This window comes from Cinclus cinclus, chromosome 31 (genome assembly GCF_963662255.1).
Source record: "Cinclus cinclus chromosome 31, bCinCin1.1, whole genome shotgun sequence".
Lineage (NCBI taxonomy): Eukaryota > Metazoa > Chordata > Aves > Passeriformes > Cinclidae > Cinclus > Cinclus cinclus.
The window spans coordinates 2,361,502-2,380,537 of NC_085076.1; the positions used below are offsets into that span (position 1 = coordinate 2,361,502).

The following is a 19,036-nucleotide window of genomic DNA, read 5'->3' on the forward strand; positions in this document are numbered from 1 at the left end:
GGGATGACCTAATCCAAGAAAAACAGCAGCAGATCCTCCTGGAAACTTCTGGAATGGGCGCTTGGAAGGATTTTGGGGTGATAAAATTGTTGGTTTCGGGGTGTTTGGGGTATTTGGGGTTTTTTTTGTGGGGGGGGGGGGTATTTTGGGGTTCTGGAGGTGTTTTTAATGGCACAAATCCCACCTGGAATTCCCATGGATTTCTCCATGTATTTCTCCACCAGTTCAACCTCCAGGTCCCAACAGGATTTTTTGATCCAGAAATGGTCCAGAAAAGCCGAAATAAAATCCCAAAGAAACAAATTTTCCCCACCTGGTCTTGGCTGGGATTGGGCAGGAAAAATCAATGAAGTGAAATAATCCAGGAAAAAAATCCTTTTGGGAAGCAAGGAACATAAAATGACAGGAAAAACTCTTGTAAGTGGAAATAACGATCCTAAATCCTTTATTTTCCCCCATCAACTCACCCTGGAATTTTCTGCCTGGAAAACTGAGATTCAGCACCAGGACCAATATTTATTAATTTCCAGAGATTTTCTTGGATATCCTGGATTTTATAAACGGAATTAAAGCTCAAAATCTCCACATAGGAATGGACCAAGGCCCCCAAAAAATTATTTCCACTGGAAAAATCAACTTTGGTGTTAAAATCATCAACCACGGGGCAGGAATTATCCTGAGCCGCTCCTCAGGCAGGGCTCGAATTCCTTGGAATTTTCCAAGGAATTCCCTCTTGACCCTTGGGTGATTCCGGCCTTGGGAATCTTTGCCTAAAGTGGAACTTTTTGGGATTTATGGAGGTGAAATCCCCAATTTCCCCCTTTTTTGGGCTGGGTTGGTGGAGCTGGAAGTATCCCAAATTTTTCCACGTCGGTTTTTTTTTTTTTTTTTTTTTTGAGGGATCATCTCTGTAATTCCCAAGATTTCTTCCCACCCCTCTGGATCCACATCCCACCCTCCAGAGCCGGATCCTCCTCTGGGGGAACAAAGGAAGGAATTTTGTCCCCAAAAACGAGGCTGCGGGGGAAAACATCTCCGAGATTTTTCCATCATCGCCCCTGGATCTCTGAGCCATGAGACGTCCCAGACTGAAGAAAAATACAGAAAATCTTAAAAATGTGGTGTTCAGGATCAAATTTAATGTGCAAAGAAAATTTTTGGGAAATCCAAAACAGACCCCAACCCTCCCTGGCTGGTAAAAGAGAAGGTGTCACCTCGTCTCTGCCCTTCGAGGCCATTCCAAAAAAAGGAGGATACAACAAAATTCCAGGAAACCCCAGGAAAGGCTCAGATTGGGTCTCCCTGCAGATTTCGGGGAGAAATTCCAAATTCGGAATTCCAGTTCGCGGAGTATTTCCAAATTAACCATAAATTAAATTCTTCCAATTTCCAAATTAACCATAAATTAAATTATTCTGATTTCCAAATTAACCAGCAATTCAACAATTCCATTCCGGTTGAACAAGCGCATTTTCCTGCACCCGGGGGATTTTGGGATCTTCAGCCAGGTGTTGTCCCGGTGGTGGTGGAAGGTGAGGAGGTGACAGGAGGTGTCACCTGCGGTGTCCTCAGGCCACGGGCAGCAGGAGGAAGAGGAGGACCAGGTTTCCCAGGGCCACCGGGGCGCTGGGCGTGGCACAGGTGAAGGACGAGGACTCCCCTGGGGGCAGAAGGAGATCCAGGAGCTCTGGGATGGTCCTCAGATCCCAGAAAAGGGATTTGGGAAAGGGATTTGGGAAAGGGAAATCCCACTGCCCCTGGGGTCCACCTTGGGAATTGGGATCTGCTCCCTGGGAAAGAAGGATCATTTTGGGACCCCCTGAATGATTTTTGGGGTTCAGGGACCCCCACATGGGTTCATTTTTGGGATTTAGGGATCTCCAGAGCCCCTCAGGGATCAGTTTTGGGGTTCAGGGATCCTCCAACACTGCAGTGGGGTCAATTTTGGGGTGGAGTCCAAAATCAGGACAAAGGAACGGCCACGAGCTGTGTCAGGGGAGGCTCAGGGTGGGAAATTTGGGAAAATCCTGGAAAGAACAGCCAGGCCTTGGAAGGGACGTAGGAAGGGTTGGAGTGACCATCCCCAGAGGTGTCCCAGGAATTCCTGGAGATCCCTCTGGGTGACCATGCGGGATCAGCCCCATATTTGATCGATGTCCTCGCCGCTCTTCCCCAACCCCAAAAACTCTTTGGCATCACTCCCAAAGTCCCCAAAAACACCCCAAAAACCACTCCGGGGACATTCCAAAGCCAAGGCCACCCCTCCCCAGAGCCGTGTCCGGCCATGGCCGTACCTGTCCAGCTGCAGGGCGGCCGGTAGGTCAGCGAGGCGTTGTTGGAGGACACGGGGTTGGTGACCCTGCACACGTAGGTCTCAAGGGCGGGGTTGAAGGACACCCTCAGGACGGGGATGTCGTTCCTCGGGAGTTTCTGGGGTGGGATCCACTCGTAGGTGACCCCTTCGAGGGCCACAGAGCACCTGAGGGTGGCGTTGCACTGTTGGGCGTCACCGCTGCTGGTGGCCACCGCATGGGGCTTTGGGACCAGATCTACAGGAGAGGCCAGGGTGGCACAAAGGACCCGTGGAGCTCGGGGACAATTCCCCCAGGATGGCACAATGTCCCCAGTCCACCTGTAGGACATGGGGGCAATGCCCCCAGGATGTCACAATATCCCCAACCTACCTGTGGAGATCTGGGACAACCCCTAGGATGTCACAACGTCCCTGAGGGGCAGTGGGACAACACTCAGGACATCACAATGTCCCCATGAAACTTGGGGACAATCTCTTAAAGACATCATAAAATCCCCAACCCACCTGTGGAGCACTGGGAAAACCCCCAGGACACCACAACGTCCCCATGGAGCTCGGGGACAACCCCCAAGACATCACAACGTCCCCAACCCACCTGTGGATCTCGGGGACAATTCCCTGTCCCCAGACTCACCGTAGACCCTCAGCCGGACCCTCTGGACGCTCTCCTTGCCCGTGTCATCCTGCAGGTACAGGTGGTACTCGCTGTTGTCCCCAACCCTCAGGTCACTCATTTTTAGCGTGTGGTTCTCAAAGAGCTCCAGATGCCCCCGAAAGTCTCTCTGGGGCTACCTGGGCTCCTGGTCCCACCTCTGGCTGGCAATTGTCAGCCTGTTTTCCCAGCGCCAATGGATTTGGGAATATTCTGAGGGGTCTCGGGGGCGGCAGGGGTTCAGGAATGCCACCCCACTGATGGCTCCGTTCACCTCCAAGGGTTGGGGTTCTTGTGCCCAGACTGCCAAAAAAAAAAAAAAAGACCAAAAATGGGGATGGTGTTGTGGGGTCGCTCGGTCTTTCCTGGGTTTTGTCCTGCTTGTCCAGACGCGTTTAAAATGAAAATTTACTCGGATATTAAAACCAAAATTGAAATAACTCCGCCATTTCTGGTGCCCTTTGCCTTTAGAGGGGCAGGATAAGGATTTCAGGTTTTCCCAAATTCCTCAGGGATTCATTTTTTTCCTTCACTTTTACTTCTTTTTGGGATTTCATGTGGGGACATGCTGTTCCCCCACTCCAGGCATGGTGACTCCTGTGGGGACAGACCCCGTTGTGGCACCTTGTGGGAAAAGCCATGGTGGGGACAGGGTGGGGTCACCCCAATGTCCCAAGCTGTCCCCAAAGCCACATCCCCACCGCAGCGCCCTCACCCCGCCCCGTACCTTGCATGATGAAGAAGAAGAGGAGGTTCAGCACCAGCCCCGGCACCATCTTCTGTCCCCAGTGTCACCTCCATGTGGGTGGGACATGCCCAAACCCAGGGTGGGACCCTCTCTAAGGACTACCCGAGGGTGGAAACCCCCAAAATCCCCCAAAAACCAGCGCTGGGGTGGGGGTTCTGAAGAAGAAACGGAGGAGACCACGTGATGGAAAAGGCCGAGGGTTCCTGTTCCTGTTTCCATTTTGCAGGTGTAATGACGTCACAAGGGTGTCACAAATAGACCCGAAACGCCTCCCACAGCACCCCATGGATCCCCCAAATGCCCACCAGAGGGACCCCAAAACCGTCCCGATGGCCAGTGGGACACTGACCCCAAGGGTCACATGTCCTCCTCACTGTGGGTGACCAGAGTGACCCCAAAGCCTGGAAACAACCAGGGGGGTTTGGGATCTGATCCCAGGGAATGGGATAGGTCACGGCGTCCAGGGTTGGATATTTGAGATGATTTTTCCATGGAGAAAAGGTTTGGGAACTACTTGAACGGTCTCAGGGAGGGTTGGATCCCCATCCCTGGAGGGAATTCCAGGAATTTGGAGTGGGTGACCAGGTGAGGATCACTTTGGAATCCTTTCCCCTCCCTCGCTGATCCCAGAATCCCTCAGGATTCCCACCAAGCCTCGGGGTTTTAAACTTTTTATTTATCCATAAAAAGCCGGAGGTGGGGGGGCGGGGGGGAAAGGAAAAAGGGAACGCGACCATTCCATCACTTCCAGCGTTCCATGGGTTGTCCCGGGGGGATCTGGGATGGCTCTGGAGCCTCTGGATTTATGGATTGGGGGATTTGAGGATCAGGGTGTCGTGGCAGGCCACGGCAATGCCCCCGATGAGGTTCAGGAATTCCTGGAAATCCAACTGCCCGTCGCTGTTCATGTCCAGCTTCTTCATCATCCTGTCCACCACGCCTGGATCCTTCTGGTTCTGGGGAAGAAAGAAAAAAATTGGGAATTGGTTCCTGGAATGAGGGGGAATTCCCTGCCCAGAGAGGGATGGGAGCTCAGGGAATCCTGGAATGGTTTGGGATTGAAGGAGGTGAAATATCCCAATCCATGGGCAAGGATGTTCCCGATGTTCTAGGGGGGATCCAGGCTGGAACTGGGTACTCCCAGGGATGGGGAATCCATGGGATAACTGGGGCCAAGGAAGGGCTTATCCCTAAAATCCCATCTGAGCCAGCCCAGGGAATCCTGGAATGGTTTGGGATGGGAAATCCCTAAATATTAAATATCCACATTCAGTGATGTTCCCACAATCCCATCCAGGCACATCCCCAGGGCCTGGACCCGCTGGATCATCCCATCCCATCCCATCCCATTATCCCATCCCATTATCCCATCCCAATATCTCATCCCATCCCATCCCACCCCATCCCATCCCATTATCCCATCCCATCCCATTATCCCATCCCATCCCATCCCATTATCCCATCCCATCCCATCCCATCCCATCCCATCCCATCCCATCCCATCCCAATCCTATAGATCCCCGCCCACTGATCCCATCCAATCCCATGGATCCCATCCCAATCCTATTGATCCCATGGATTCCATCCCATCAATCCCATCCCATTGATTCAATGGATCCATCCCACCCTATTGATCCCATGGATCCCATCCCAATCCCATAGATCCCATGGATTCCATCCCATTGATCCCATCCCATTGCATTGATCCCATTGCATTGATCCCATCGCATTGATCCAATGGATCCATCCCATCCCATCGATCCAACCCCATCCCACCCCATGCCAACCCCATGGGTCCCCTCCCACTGATCCCATCCCAATCCTACTGATCCCATCCCAATCCCAGGAATCCCATGGATCCCAGCCCCCGTTCCCAGACCTTGGTGAAGGCGGCCAGCTCGGTGTCCATGAATGCCCGGAATTCCCTCTTGGAGAGGGTGCAGGAGTTTCCCTCTCGGCCGGCGTAGCGCTGGAACACGGCCAGCAGCGACTCGATGCAGCGCTCCGTCTCCGTGGGCTGGGAAGGGAACGGCAACAGGCCGGGATTTCAGGATTTTGGGATGGAGCAGGGCTGGCCCAGCACTCTCTGCCCCTTCCAGCTGTGCCAGGGGCAATCCCGGGTTTTTTGGGATGAGGGAAGGGCCTCCTGTGCCCATTCCAGGAGCAATCGCCTTTTTTTTGGGATGAGGGAAGAACCCCCTCTACCCGTTCCAGGAGCAATCCCATTTTTTTGGGATGGGGGAGGGGCCTCCTCTACCTGTTCCAGGTGTGCCAGAGGCAATCCCATTTTTTTGGGATGAGGGAGGGGCCTCCTGTACCCATTCCAGGAGCAATCCTGGTTTTCTTTTGGGAGCAGGGAAAGGCTGGAGGAGCCTCCTCTGACCATTCCAGCAGCAATTCCAGGTTTTTTGGGATGAGGGAAGGGCCTCTTGTGCCCCTTCCAGCTGTGCCAGAGGCAATCCCATTTTTTGGGGGGGATGAGGGAGGGGCCTCCTGTGCCCATTCCAGGAGCTATTCCAGGTTTTTGTGGGAGCAGGGAAAGACCCCCCCCTCTGTCCTTTCCAGGGGCAATCCCGATTTTTTCGGGATGAGGGAAGGGCTCAGCCCGACCCGTTCCACCACATTTTTCCCTGGATTTCTCTCCCTGGCACAGAAGGAAGCTCCCGGAGCGGGAGCGGCTCCCGGAAAATCCCGTGGGGCGGTGGCGGATCCAGCGGGGCAGGGGGAAGGGAAGGGCCCGCCTTGGATCAAGCGGATTTTTGGGACATAATCCCGATTTTTCCCCGGTTTCCCCCCACTCTCCCGTGGTTTTTTCCCCGGTTTCCCCTCACTCTCCCGTGTTTTTTTTTTTAACCTTTTTTCACCCATTTTCCCATTTTTTTCTCCGTTTATTTCCCTGTTTTCCACCCATTTCCCTCCCCCGTTCTTCCCCATTTCACCCCTGCTTTTTTCCATTTTCCTCCCGGTTTTTTCCCCAGTTTCTCCCCCGTTTTCCCCCTGTTCACTCTCCCCGGTTCCCCCGTTTTTACCTTCCTGTTCTATCCCTGTTTTCCCCCATTTTCCTTGTTTTTTCCCCCTATTTTTCCTTCCCTCATGACCACCCCCGTCCCCACCCCACTCCAATTTTGGGACATTTCGTGGGAAAATCCCCTTTTCCCCTCCCCTTTCCCTCTCCACAATCACCTCTCCCACATCCCCCTGCCCTTTTTTCCTTGGAAAATTCCTTCCTTTAGAACCACCCCCGTCCCCTCCCCACTCCAATTTTGGGGCGTTTTATGACAAAAATCCCCTTTTTCTCCCCTCCCCAACACCCCCCCCCCTCCCCCCCTCTCTCCTCATCCACTTTTCCCCCCCCTCATTCCCGGGAATCCCTCACCATGGCTGAGCTCCGCTCCGGTTTGGAATTGTGAGATCCGGAAAAAAAAAAAAAAAAAGAAAAACTGGGGAAAAGAAAAAAGTTGGGGAGCCCCGCCCGGGTTGAGTCATCCCCGGACGCGTTGGGCAATTCCCGTTTCCAGCGGCAACCGCGGCTCCTCCCGCGCCTCTGGAATGTGCCCGGCCCTGCCCCAGAGCCCCGCGGGCATTCCCAGATCCTGCTCCATCCCCGTTTGCTCCTTCGGGATATCCCTGGAGTCCCCCGAGAGTCTGGGTAGGGGGAGAAGCCCTAAAAATCTTTAGGGAGAGATTGGGGGGAGAAAAGGGAAATTTATAAAAAGAAAAATTGGCGGGGAAGAAAGGGGAAGTTGCTTCAAAAAAAAAATCTTAAGGGGGAGATGGAGGAGGAAAAAAGGGAAAATTCCCAAAAATCTTCCAGGGGAGCCTGGAGAAGGAAAAAGGAGAATGGAAATGCTGCCATCTGTGTGGCCATGTCATTGTCACCGAGCTGTGTCCCTGTCCCTGCCCCTGGCAATGTGTGACCCAAACTGGGAATGTCTGATCCTGAACTGGGAATGTGTGACCTGAACTGGGAATGTCGGATCCGAACTGGGAATGTGTGACCTGAACTGGGAATGCCTGATCCTAACTGGGAATGTGTGACCCGAACTGGGAATGTGTGACCTGAACTGGGAATGTGTGACCTGAACTGGGAATGTCTGATCAGAACTGGGAATGCCTGATCCTAACTGGGAATGTGTGACCTGAACTGGGAATGTGTGACCTGAACTGGGAATGCCTGATCAGAACTGGGAATGCCTGATCCTAACTGGGAATGTGTGACCTGAACTGGGAATGTCGGATCCGAACTGGGAATGTGCGACCTGAACTGGGAATGCCTGATTGTAACTGGGAATGCCTGATCCTAACTGGGAATGTGTGACCCAAACTGGGAATGTCTGATCCGAATTGGGAATGTGTGACCTGTACTGGGAATATCTGACCCAAACTGGGCCCCGCTCCGAGCCCTCCCAGCCCTCCCAGTCCCCGGAACATGACGCACGGAGCCGGTGCAGGAATCAGCCGTTTATTCCCATTTTCCATGCGATGAAAAGGAAGGAAAAAGAAAAACAGGAGAAGGAGAATCCCCCACCCACCACCAGCACCCTGTGGCTGCTCCAAACCCCGAGCCTGGAGCTGGAATTCTGCTGGAATCAAGGCTAAAAAGGTGAATTTTTCCACCCCCCCAACCTCGAGGATCTCCAGGCCCCCAAATCAGGAATTTTTTTGAGTTCCAAGGCAGAAACCAAGAAAAACCCGAACCTCAGGGCTGGGAGGCCTGAAGTGACACCCCAGGGTGCAAAAGAGGACAGAGGGACCCAAGGACTCCAATTAGAGCAGAAAAAGTGATTAAATATGGAGGGACACACCCAGCAGGGAGGTGAAAACTCCAGCTCCGGGGGAATCTCGCTTCCTGCTGAGGATTTATTCCAGGGAAAAGCCCCCAAGCCCCTCTGGACACCCCGGGATCCTTCTGGGTCCATCACTGCTGGGCCACCACATCCTGAGCCGGGCATGGGGGCAGAAGTGACCCTCAAAAGGACCTGGGGAGGCTCCAGGGAGAGGCAGATTCCGCTCAGGATGTCTTGGATTCATCCCTGGGGCGGCTCGGGGCCTCCTGTGAGGGTTCTTGGCCCTGCTTGGTGCCACCTTCCCGAGAAACCTGAGAATTTCCGGATTCCCGGCGGCTCCTCTTGCTGGATTCCTCCTCAGGAACCTCCTCATCCTCCTGGATCCCCTCCCTGCGGGTCTCTCCGGGTTCTCTCCGCTCCGCATCCCGACATTCCCGAGCCTCCTGAGCCGGGGGGCAGCTCTTGGCCTCGCTGTCCTGGCGATCCCGTGGGATTTTTTGGGATCCCTCCCCCTGGGGCTGATCTTGCTCTGCCTCGGGGATCTCGGGGCGCCTCCGGATCTCCTTGGATTTCACAGCCTCCAGCTCAGCGCAATCCCGGACAGGTCCATCCTTAGCCTCTTTTCCAGATCTTTCCCGGGGCTCCTCCTGATCCTCGGGGTTTTCCTGGGATTTGGACGGGGGCCGCGGGGACACGGAGCAGGTTCGGACGCTCGCGGGCTGGCCGGGCTGGTGGCACACGATCTCGTAGGTGGCGGCTTTGGGGTTGTCCAGGTTCTGGATAACGTGCACCACGTAGGCCACGGTCTGAGGGTCCACGGGCTCGGGGAGCAGCCGGACCTCGGGCCGGACCTCGGGGTCAGTGGGGAGGTACCGGACCCTGAGGTCACTGATGGGTCCTGGGGGACAGAGATCGTCGGTGTCCACGTCCAGGGTCTGGTAGCAGCACTGTCCCTCCTCCAGCTCCTCTTCATCTTCCTCCTCCAGCACCTCCAGCCTGACGGCCTCCCGTGCCTCCCTCTGGTCAGTGCTGGTCACTTCGGCCTCCCTTTCGCGTGTCCGGAGGCTGCGGCGCTCAGAGACCTCCACCTCCAGCTCCCGCTCCCGATCGATTCTCCTCTCCCTCACGGCCTCGTCCCTCTCTCTGATCCGGGAAATCCTTCTGTCTTCTTCTCCTTCACAGGGACACTCTCTTCTTCTCAGCTCCTCACCTCGTTCCCGGATCTCTCGCCGCACTTTGACATCGGCTTCTGCTGCTGCCACTGAGGTCTCTCTCTCCCTCTCGTACCTCAGAGTTTCTCTCTGTCTCCTTCCATCAGCTTCAATCCCACGAATTTCACGCTCTCGTCTCTCCCGTGTCTCTCTCCGGCCGATGGCAGCCACTTCTGCCTCCCTTTTCCGAGTGCGGCGCTCAGACACCTCCAGCTCCTGTTCCTGATCAACTCTCCTCTCCCTCACGGCCTCTTCCCTCTCTCTTCTGGGGCAAATTCTTCTTTCTTCCTCACCCTCACAGGGACGTTCCCTCCGTCTATGCTCCTCACGGCGCACTTTGACATCGGCTTCTGCTGCTGCCACTGAGGTCTCTCTCTCCCTCTCGTACCTCAGAGTTTCTCTCTGTCTCCTTCCATCCGCTTCAACTTCACAAATTTCTCGTCTCTCCCGTGTCTCTCTCCGGCCGATGGCAGCCACTTCTGCCTCCCTTTCCCGAGTGCGCCGCTCAGACACCTCCAGCTCCCGTTCCTGATCAACTCTCCTCTCCCTCACGGCCTCATCCCTCTCTCTTCTGGGGCAAATTCTTCTCTCTTCTTCACCCTCACAGGGACGTTCTCTTCTTCTCAGCTCCTCACGCCGCACTTTGACATCGGCTTCTGCTGCTGCAACTGAGGTCTCTCTCTCCCTCTCGTACCTCAGAGTTTCTCTCTGTCTCCTTCCATCAGCTTCAGCCTCACGAATTTCACGAATTTCACGCTCTCGTCTCTCCCGTGTCTCTCTCTGGTTGATCACAGCCTCTCGTTCCTCCCTTTCCCGAGTGCGCCGCTCAGACACCTCCAGCTCCCGCTCCCGATCGATTCTCCTCTCCCTCACGGCCTCGTCCCTCTCTCTGATCCGGGAAATCCTTCTGTCTTCTTCTCCTTCACAGGGACACTCTCTTCTTCTCAGCTCCTCACCTCGTTCCCGGATCTCTCGCCACACTTTGACATCGGCTTCTGCTGCTGCCACTGAGGTCTCTCTCTCCCTCTCGTACCTCAGAGTTTCTCTCTGTCTCCTTCCATCCGCTTCAACTTCATGAATTTCTCGTCTCTCCCGTGTCTCTCTCCGGCCGATGGCAGCCACTTCTGCCTCCCTTTCCCGAGTGCGGTGCTCAGACACCTCCAGCTCCTGTTCCTGATCAACTCTCCTCTCCCTCACGGCCTCTTCCCTGTCTCTTCTGGGGCAAATTCTTCTTTCTTCCTCACCCTCACAGGGACGTTCCCTCCGTCTATGCTCCTCACGCTGCACTTTGACATCGGCTTCTGCTGCTGCCACTGAGGTCTCTCTCTCCCTCTCGTACCTCAGAGTTTCTCTTTGTCTCCTTCCATCAGCTTCAACTTCACGAATTTCTCGTCTCTCCCGCCTGTCTCTCCTGTCGATGGCAGCCACTTCTGCCTCCCTCTCCCAAGTGCGCCGCTCAGACACCTCCAGCTCCTGTTCCTGATCCACTCTCCTCTCCCTCACAGCCTGTTCCCTCTCTCTGATCCGGGAAATCCTTCTGTCTTCCTCCTCGCCCTCACAGGGACGCTCTCTTCTTCTCAGCTCCTCACCTCGTTCCCGGATCTCTCGCCGCACTTTGACATCGGCTTCTGCTGCTGCCACTGAGGTCTCTCTCTCCCTCTCGTACCTCAGAGTTTCTCTCTGTCTCCTTCCATCAGCTTCAATCCCACGAATTTCACGCTCTCGTCTCTCCCGTGTCTCTCTCCGGCCGATGGCAGCCACTTCTGCCTCCCTTTCCCGAGTGCGCCGCTCAGACACCTCCAGCTCCCGTTCCTGATCAACTCTCCTCTCCCTCACGGCCTCATCCCTCTCTCTTCTGGGGCAAATTCTTCTCTCTTCTTCACCCTCACAGGGACGTTCTCTTCTTCTCAGCTCCTCACGCCGCACTTTGACATCGGCTTCTGCTGCTGCCACTGAGGTCTCTCTCTCCCTCTCGTACCTCAGAGTTTCTCTTTGTCTCCTTCCATCAGCTTCGACTTCATGAATTTCTCGTCTCTCCCGCCTGTCTCTCCTGTCGATGGCAGCCACTTCTGCCTCCCTCTCCCAAGTGCGCCGCTCAGACACCTCCAGCTCCTGTTCCTGATCCACTCTCCTCTCCCTCACAGCCTGTTCCCTCTCTCTGATCCGGGAAATCCTTCTGTCTTCCTCCTCGCCCTTACAGGGACGCTCTCTTCTTCTCAGCTCCTCACCTCGTTCCCGGATCTCTCGCCGCACTTTGACATCGGCTTCTGCTGCTGCCACTGAGGTCTCTCTCTCCCTCTCGTACCTCAGAGTTTCTCTCTGTCTCCTTCCATCCGCTTCAACTTCATGAATTTCTCGTCTCTCCCGTGTCTCTCTCCGGCCGATGGCAGCCACTTCTGCCTCCCTTTCCCGAGTGCGGCGCTCAGACACCTCCAGCTCCTGTTCCTGATCAACTCTCCTCTTCCTCACGGGCTCTTCCCTCTCTCTTCTGGGGCAAATTCTTCTCTCTTCTTCACCCTCACAGGGACGTTCTCTTCTTCTCAGCTCCTCACGGCGCACTTTGACGTTGGCTTCTGCTGCTGCCACTGAGGTCTCTCTCTCCCTCTCGTACCTCAGAGTTTCTCTCTGTCTTCTTCCATCAGCTTCAACTTCACGAAATTCTCGAATTCCGCGTCTCTCCTGTGTCTCTCTCCAGCCAATGGCAGCCACGTCTTCCTCCCTTTCCCGAGTGCGGTGCTCAGACACCTCCAGTTCCAGCTCCTGTTCCAGATCCACCCTTCTTTCTCTCATTCTCCCTTTCCTTCTGGGATCATCTCTTTCTTCCCTCTCCTGTTGTTCCCGGATCTCCCTTTCCCTTTCTGCCAATTCCAGCTCCTGTTCCAGCTTTGTTCTCTGTCTGTATCTGCGTTCTTCCAGCTCTGCTCTCCCACATTCCCTGAGGTCGATCTCTAACGGTTCCTCCAGGTATGACTGATGTGGCCGCCTGGACTCCGGACATTCCAGCTCAGCCACCCGGCAGCTTCCCCCTTCCAGCTCTCTTTGTTCCAGCTCATCCCGGCGGTTGCGGCTTCTCTCTTCCAGGAGCAATTCACCTTCCCGTGGCCGATTGTCACCTCCTCCATCTGCTCCTTGTGGCCGCTGGCTTCTTTCAACCCGCCCTGGCTCCTGGAGGCTCCACCGGTCTGGTCGTGGTTGGGGCTCCTGTCGTTGCCTGCCCATCCTCACGTCTGCTGGTTCTTCCTCCCGGAACCTTTCCCGTTCCCCACTCGGTTCCACATCCTTCCCGCTCCGTGTGCGGCGTTCCCGCCGATCCCTCCTCGTTTCCTCCGATATGTCCAACTCCCCAACCCTGAGGTCTCGTTGCAGCTCAACTTCACGATTCCTCTCCCAGGTTTCTCCTTGTTCCATCTCTTCCTCCTGGAGCTGCCGGCGGCTCCCTCTGCTCCTGAATTCCGGCTCTCGGAGGGATTTTCCGCCGGTCAGGAGCTTTGTCCTCTGCACCAGGTACGGGGCCCTTGGTTGGAACCAGAAGCAGCACTTGGCCACCCGGAACACCAAGAGGAGGAACTCGTTAAAGTCGATGTCCCCATCCCCATCCCACTCCAGGAACTGCAGGATCTTCTCAATGGTCTGAGGGTCGTGAGGCTTCTGCAGGGAAAAAAAAATGAAGGGGGGGCGGGAAAGGGGATTTTTGTCTTCCTGCTCCTTGGGGGAGAAATGCAAAAATGGGAAGAATCGCAGGAATTCTCCTTCCATCACTCATTTTACTTTTAGGGCTCAGCACCTGCTGTGGGAATTCATTCCCCATTTTCCTGGTTGTTCCCTGGCTGCAGCTCAACATCTCTTTCCTTTTTGGGATTTCTCCTTCTCAGAAAAGGAAAGCCACACCTCCCCCCAGTTCATTTTCAAGGTTTTATCTTTCTTTTTGGTGGCAGGATGGGTTGGAAGAGTTGTGGGGGCAGTCACAGAATTCCAGAACTGGGAAAGAACTCGGGAATCATTGAGTCCAACCTGGGATCCATCACCCCCGCCAACATCCAGGATTTTCCTGGAATTCCCTCCAGGGGTGGCCACTCCTGAGCTCCTTCCAAGGCCTGACTGTCCTTTTCAGGAGGAATTTTCCCAAATTTCCCACCCTGGCACAGCTCACAGTTCCCTCTTGTGCTGTCCCATTCCCTGGGATCAAATCCCAAATCCTCCCTGGAAGATCCCACAGCTCCCCCTGGATCCCCCTTTTCTCCAGGCTGAACCCCCCCACCTCCCTCCAAACCCTTCCCCAGCACAAAGGACCCCAACCTTTAGTGGGCCCCTCCCCAGTTCCCTTTTCCAGAGGAGATTTTGCCATTCCCACATCCCAGCCCTTCCCAGCAGTGCTCACCACGAGGGAATCTGCGAATTCCCTCTGGATGAGCTCCCTCATCCTCCTGCGGCTGAGCCCAGAGCCGTCCCCATCTCCCCGGGCATGCTGTTGGAAGACGCCAACGATGGTGGCGATGCTGTCCAAGAACGGGGACATCCTGCAGATCCGAGCGAGCCTGGAAGGGACAGCAGCAGACTGAGGGATGGGATGGGGGGAGTAGGAATTCCTTTGGGAAGAGGGTGGAGAATTTCCGACTCTGCGTTCCCTGCTGGGAACACATTCCGGGGTTTTAGTGGGATGGGGAGTGGCCTCTGGCATCGCCACTGACGTGTTTGGGTGACGCTGGAGCGGGAACGGTGACGGGGATGCGGCCATGGATGGCGGGGAGGGAGGTGCCCCCAAATCCTGCCCTGGGCGGTTATCCCATGGAATATTTCCTTGGAATGGACCCTAAAGATGTCCCATTACAACCCCTCTACTCTCCATGAAGCTTCTCCTCTCCAGGTGAAGCCCTCCAGCTCTCCCAACCTTTCCCCAGCCCTTGGAGCGGCTCCATGGCCTCATTCCAGGAGCTCCGGATGTTTCCAGGATCCATCCCTGTGATCCCGCTGAGAGGAGTTTTAACCCAACCCAAGACAAGATCTGGGGCAGAGACCTCAAAAGCTGTGCCTGGAAACCTCCAAGGCCTCCTCCTCCTCCCCTCCTTCCTCCCTTGTGGGATCCCTGTGCCCGATCTGATCCCGGGAAGCTGCGCCGTGCCCGATTCCTGCCTCCAGAACGTGCCCGGGCACACGAGCACTCCCTGCCCCATGGAAATGTTGGAATTTCCTTGGAATAAGGAAAACTGAAGCATTTTTCCAATGGGTTCCAGCTGGGAGCTGACACCACACTCAAGGGGAGCTCCCTGAACTTCTCATGGACAACCCAACCCAACAATTCCAATGGGGAGAAACCCCCTCAATGTTCCCCCCAAAAAAACCACTGGGAGCGACTCTCCCATCCACCATGAACCCCAGAGGAGCCCCAGTATTCCCAAAAAAGGGAATATCCCCTCCCCCAAAAAGAGGGACACACTCACCCAAGTCTCCGGCGGGATCGAGTGGGATTCCTGGGAAGTCGTGCGGAGTGAGGGGAGGACCGGGCACCTTTTATAGGGTCCCCGTTGGGGTTGGAGAGGAGCCACCCTTTGTGGACGTTGTCCTGATTCATCCTGGGCCAAGCCCAGTCCCAAACGGGTTATTTGGCTTTATCAACCCTTCCCTATCATTTTCACCCCGAAATAGCAGCGGCTCTTCAGGCCGGTTCCGCCTAATCCTGGAAAATCCTGGCTGTAAAATCCTTTTATGGCCGCGTTTCGGATTTTTTTTGGGGGAAAAAAAAATCTGGAAGGGCTCCAGGGAGTCAGTGAAGGAGGGTGGATTTTTACGTAAATATTTGTGTTATGGGTGGGAGCTTGTGTCTTTAATGCATGCAAAAACCACGCGAAAATAGGAATCAATATTTAAATTAATTTAATTAATTAAATTAGTTTAATTAATTTAATTAAATTAATTAAAAATAAAATTTAAGTGCTGATGGCAACACAGCTCAGGATGAGCAGGTCATGGACAATCAAGATCTTTATGATCCACAAAATCCCACAATTCCAGAGGGGATTTTTGTCTCACTTTTGTGCATTTCCCTTGGAATTTCAAGTCTGAAAAAAAGAAATTGAAGTTTGGATCAGGCAAAGGGAAGAAGATTTCAGCCTTAAAATCGGGGTGAGATCCCCAAATTCTCCTGATTTGGGACACAGCCCCCCCCTTGGAGAGCTTTATTCTTATTTTGATTTCCTATCAATGCAGCCGTAGTATCCAATAAAAAAACCCAAACTAATCACAACCATTTTTAAAAGATTACATGAATTTTAAACGAATTTTTGAACATGGAAATTTAAACCAATTTATGACTTTTCACTGAGAAAAATCACGAGAAAACTCCTAATACTGATTTAAATTAAAATCATTTTAATTTTTGCTTTGCTCAAATTTAATTAAAAATCAAAACAAAAGCATCTGCTGAGAGGTCGATTAATACCGAATTTCCTCCGGCTGCCCTGGGGATGTAATTACCTCACAAACTCCTCATTTTTTAATTTTATCTTCGAACGGCATTAATTAATTAACTATTCCTTTATTCCCTCAGGAGCTCTCCCAGCACTCAGAGGAAATCAGGAAAATTCCAGAGCCTGGATTTGGGGTTTGGAGGTGACGGGGACATCACGGGGGCCACCTCGGAGCAGGAACTCGTCCCGCAGCCTCGCCCGTGGCTCATCCTGGGTGTAGGAGCCCAATTAATTAATGCTGGTGACACCTCGGGGACACTCAGCCCTGGGATTGTCCCCAACGTTCATTTTTGGGCTTTTTTTTAGGTTGGTTTTGTTTTTTTGGTTTTTTTTTTGTTTTTTTTTTTTTCCTCCCTGGATTAAATTACCCCGGTGCAAATTAGGCCCCACCTGGGTGATAATGACACCCTTGGGACGTTGTAATTTTGGGGTGGATTTTGGGGTGATTATGCAAATGATTGGGGGGGGGGGGGTGGGTTTGGTGGCCTCTAACTGTCTGGAATCCCCTGGAGCCTCCGGAATGTGCCTTGGAAAAGGTCCCTGGCCTCAGAAGCACTTTCCTGGGATTTGGTGACATTCCCGGGATGAGGCAACGAGGCTCCAGGCACGTCCTGGCAGCACCAATCCCCCTTTTCCTCCTGGATTTTCCCAAAAATGCTTTTCCCGACCCACCACAAGATGAATCCATCCCATCACTTGGGCTGGATCCAAAGGAAGTTGGGCAGGAGGGTGAGGAGAGGGATTCTCAACCTCTGCCCGGCTCGGGTGGGATCCCACTGGGAATTCTGCGCTGGGTTCTGGTGTCCCCAGAGTAAAAGGGAATTGCTGGAGCCAGTCCAGAGGAGGCCATGAAGTTGATAAAGGGCCTGGAGCCCATTCCCAGTGGATCCAGGCTGGGAATGTTGGTAATGCTGAACCTGTGGAGACCTCAGAGCCCCTGCCAGGATCTCCAGGGAAGATGGAGAGGGATTTTTCCTCAGGAACTGCAGGGACAGGACACAGGGAATGGGGTCAGGGGCACAGAGCGGGAATTTGGGTGGGATTTTGGGCAGGAATTGTTCCCTGGGAGGAATTCCTGGCCCAGGGAATTCCATGGATTTCCCATCTCTGGAAGTGTCTCAGGCCAGGTCGGATCCACCTGGCAGAGTGGGAGGTGTCCCTTGGATCTTCCGGGATCTTCAAGGTCCTTCCAACCCAAACCTCTCCAGGATTCCCCGGGCTGCTTTGGATGGGATATTTGGGATAAATCCTTCCCTGGCCCAGGTGATTCCATGGATTCCCCATCCCTGGAAGTGCCAAATTCCAGCCTGGAGCCGCCTGGGATAGGGGGAGGTCCCTGCCCATGGAACTGGGGTGGGACTGGATGGGATTTAAGATTCCTTTCTATCCCAAACCATTCCAGGATTCCCCCGGCTGGTTTTGATGGGATTTTAGGGATAAATCCTCCTCTGGCCCAGCTGATTCCACGGATTCCACATCCATGGAAGTGCCCAGGTTGGAGCCACCTGGGATGGTGGAATTTGTCCCACCTCACTTCAGGGTGTCCTGGGACACTTTTCCAGCCGGGATCTCAGTGGGATGAAGCCAGCGGGGCTCATTCCGGCTTTGGGAATCCACCAGGAATCCTCAATCCCGCTCATCCTGTTTGTCCCCACCTGTCACCTGTCCCCAGGCAGTGCCATCGCGGTCCCCAAGGCTCGGCTGAGGTCGGTGACACACGGAGCCACCTCCGACGTCACCCTCCGAGACGGCCCCGAATCCCACAACTGCCTCGGCTCTGAATCAGAAATCCCAAACCAGAAACCACCCCCGGAGCTCTGCCGGCATCCCAAAGGGATTTGGGGTTCCCAAAATTCCCAAAGGGACAGGATTGCAGAGCAGGGATGAGTCTGGGGGGGATCTCAGATGAGGGGAGGTTTGGGAATTCCGGATATCCCATCCAAATCCACCAAGGAATCCATCTTTTACAGGATCAGGATTCCAGGCTGGGAATTCCAGGGGAGACACCCCTGAAACGCCCCTCGCACCATTCCTCTTTAATTCCATTTTCTCGTTAATGAGGATTTTCTCCGGAATTAATTCCTGGCCGTTCACTGCGGACAGGCCCGGCAGGATTTGGGCAGGAATTGGGCAGGAAAGGTTATTTTGGTCAACTTGGTGATTTTGGTTATTTTTACCACGCCGGGATTGGGGTTCAGGAGATGCTGGAGCCACGCCCGGGGCTGAGAACGGGTTTGGTGAGAGGGGCGGGGAGGGAGGGGAAACAAAAGGAGAGGAATGAGGATGTTGGGATGGGAATTGGGCCTGGTCCAGGGGGAGCTGGAGCGGGGCCAGGGATGGGAACGGGGCTGGAGCAGCTGGAAAAGGGAATGGAAAATCCTGAGGGAGCTCAGGCTGGAGAAAAGGGGGATCCAGGGGGGATTTGGGATCTGATCCCAGGGAATGGGACAGGACAAGAGGGAAAGGTCTCGAGCTGTGCCAGGGTGGGAAATTTGGGATGATTTTTCCATGGAAAAACGGTTGGGAAGTATAGGAAAGGGGGTCAGGGAGGGTTGGATCCCCATCCCTGGAGGGAATTCCTGGAATTCCTCGGGATGTCCAAGGGGATCGAAGCCAGGTTGGACTCGGTGATCCTGGAGCTCTTTCCCATCCCGGGTGATCCTGGAATTCTCCTGGATCCGGCACCGAGCAGCGAAATCCTCTCCCACAGTGCCACCAAGTGGCTCCGGGAGCGGGACCAGGATTCCCTGGGATGTGGAATTTGGATGTTTCGATTATTCCAGCTGGGATTCGCCGGATTTGAATAATCCCACCATTCAAATCCGGGATTCAGATCCAGGATCCTTTCCTTGCTTTTGAG

General features: G+C 54.3%; 2 protein-coding genes across 3 annotated transcripts; both read right to left on the reverse strand.

Annotated features, from left to right (window-relative positions):
• Window positions 1–144: 144 nt before the first annotated feature.
• Window positions 145–3,742, reverse strand: CD48 (CD48 molecule). The gene is given in 4 exon segments (XM_062511565.1): window positions 145–1,660; window positions 2,295–2,549; window positions 2,949–3,269; window positions 3,682–3,742. Coding segments are annotated over 4 exon segments (729 nt in total). The 3' UTR covers window positions 145–1,568.
• A 627-nt stretch (window positions 3,743–4,369) lies between these two features.
• Window positions 4,370–11,007, reverse strand: S100A11 (S100 calcium binding protein A11). Of its 2 annotated transcripts, none has more exons than XM_062511628.1 (3): window positions 10,993–11,007; window positions 5,594–5,731; window positions 4,370–4,670 (listed from the first exon to the last, which is right to left on the reverse strand). In XM_062511628.1, the coding sequence occupies exons 1-3, from the start codon at window positions 11,005–11,007 to the stop codon at window positions 4,518–4,520; spliced, it is 306 nt and encodes a 101-aa protein (XP_062367612.1). In that variant the 3' UTR covers window positions 4,370–4,517. The 2 variants fall into 2 exon arrangements, with proteins under 2 accessions (XP_062367612.1, XP_062367611.1); XM_062511627.1 differs by lacking the exon at window positions 10,993–11,007 and adding an exon at window positions 7,091–7,616.
• Window positions 11,008–19,036: the final 8,029 nt, after the last annotated feature.

What these genes read in the sequence shown, in the direction of transcription:
- S100A11 (XM_062511628.1), bottom strand. An exon ending in AGCTGGCCGCCTTCACCAAG is followed by an intron (nt 4,671 to 5,593) that starts GTCTGGGAACGG and finishes TTTCTTCCCCAG; the next exon opens with AACCAGAAGGATCCAGGCGT.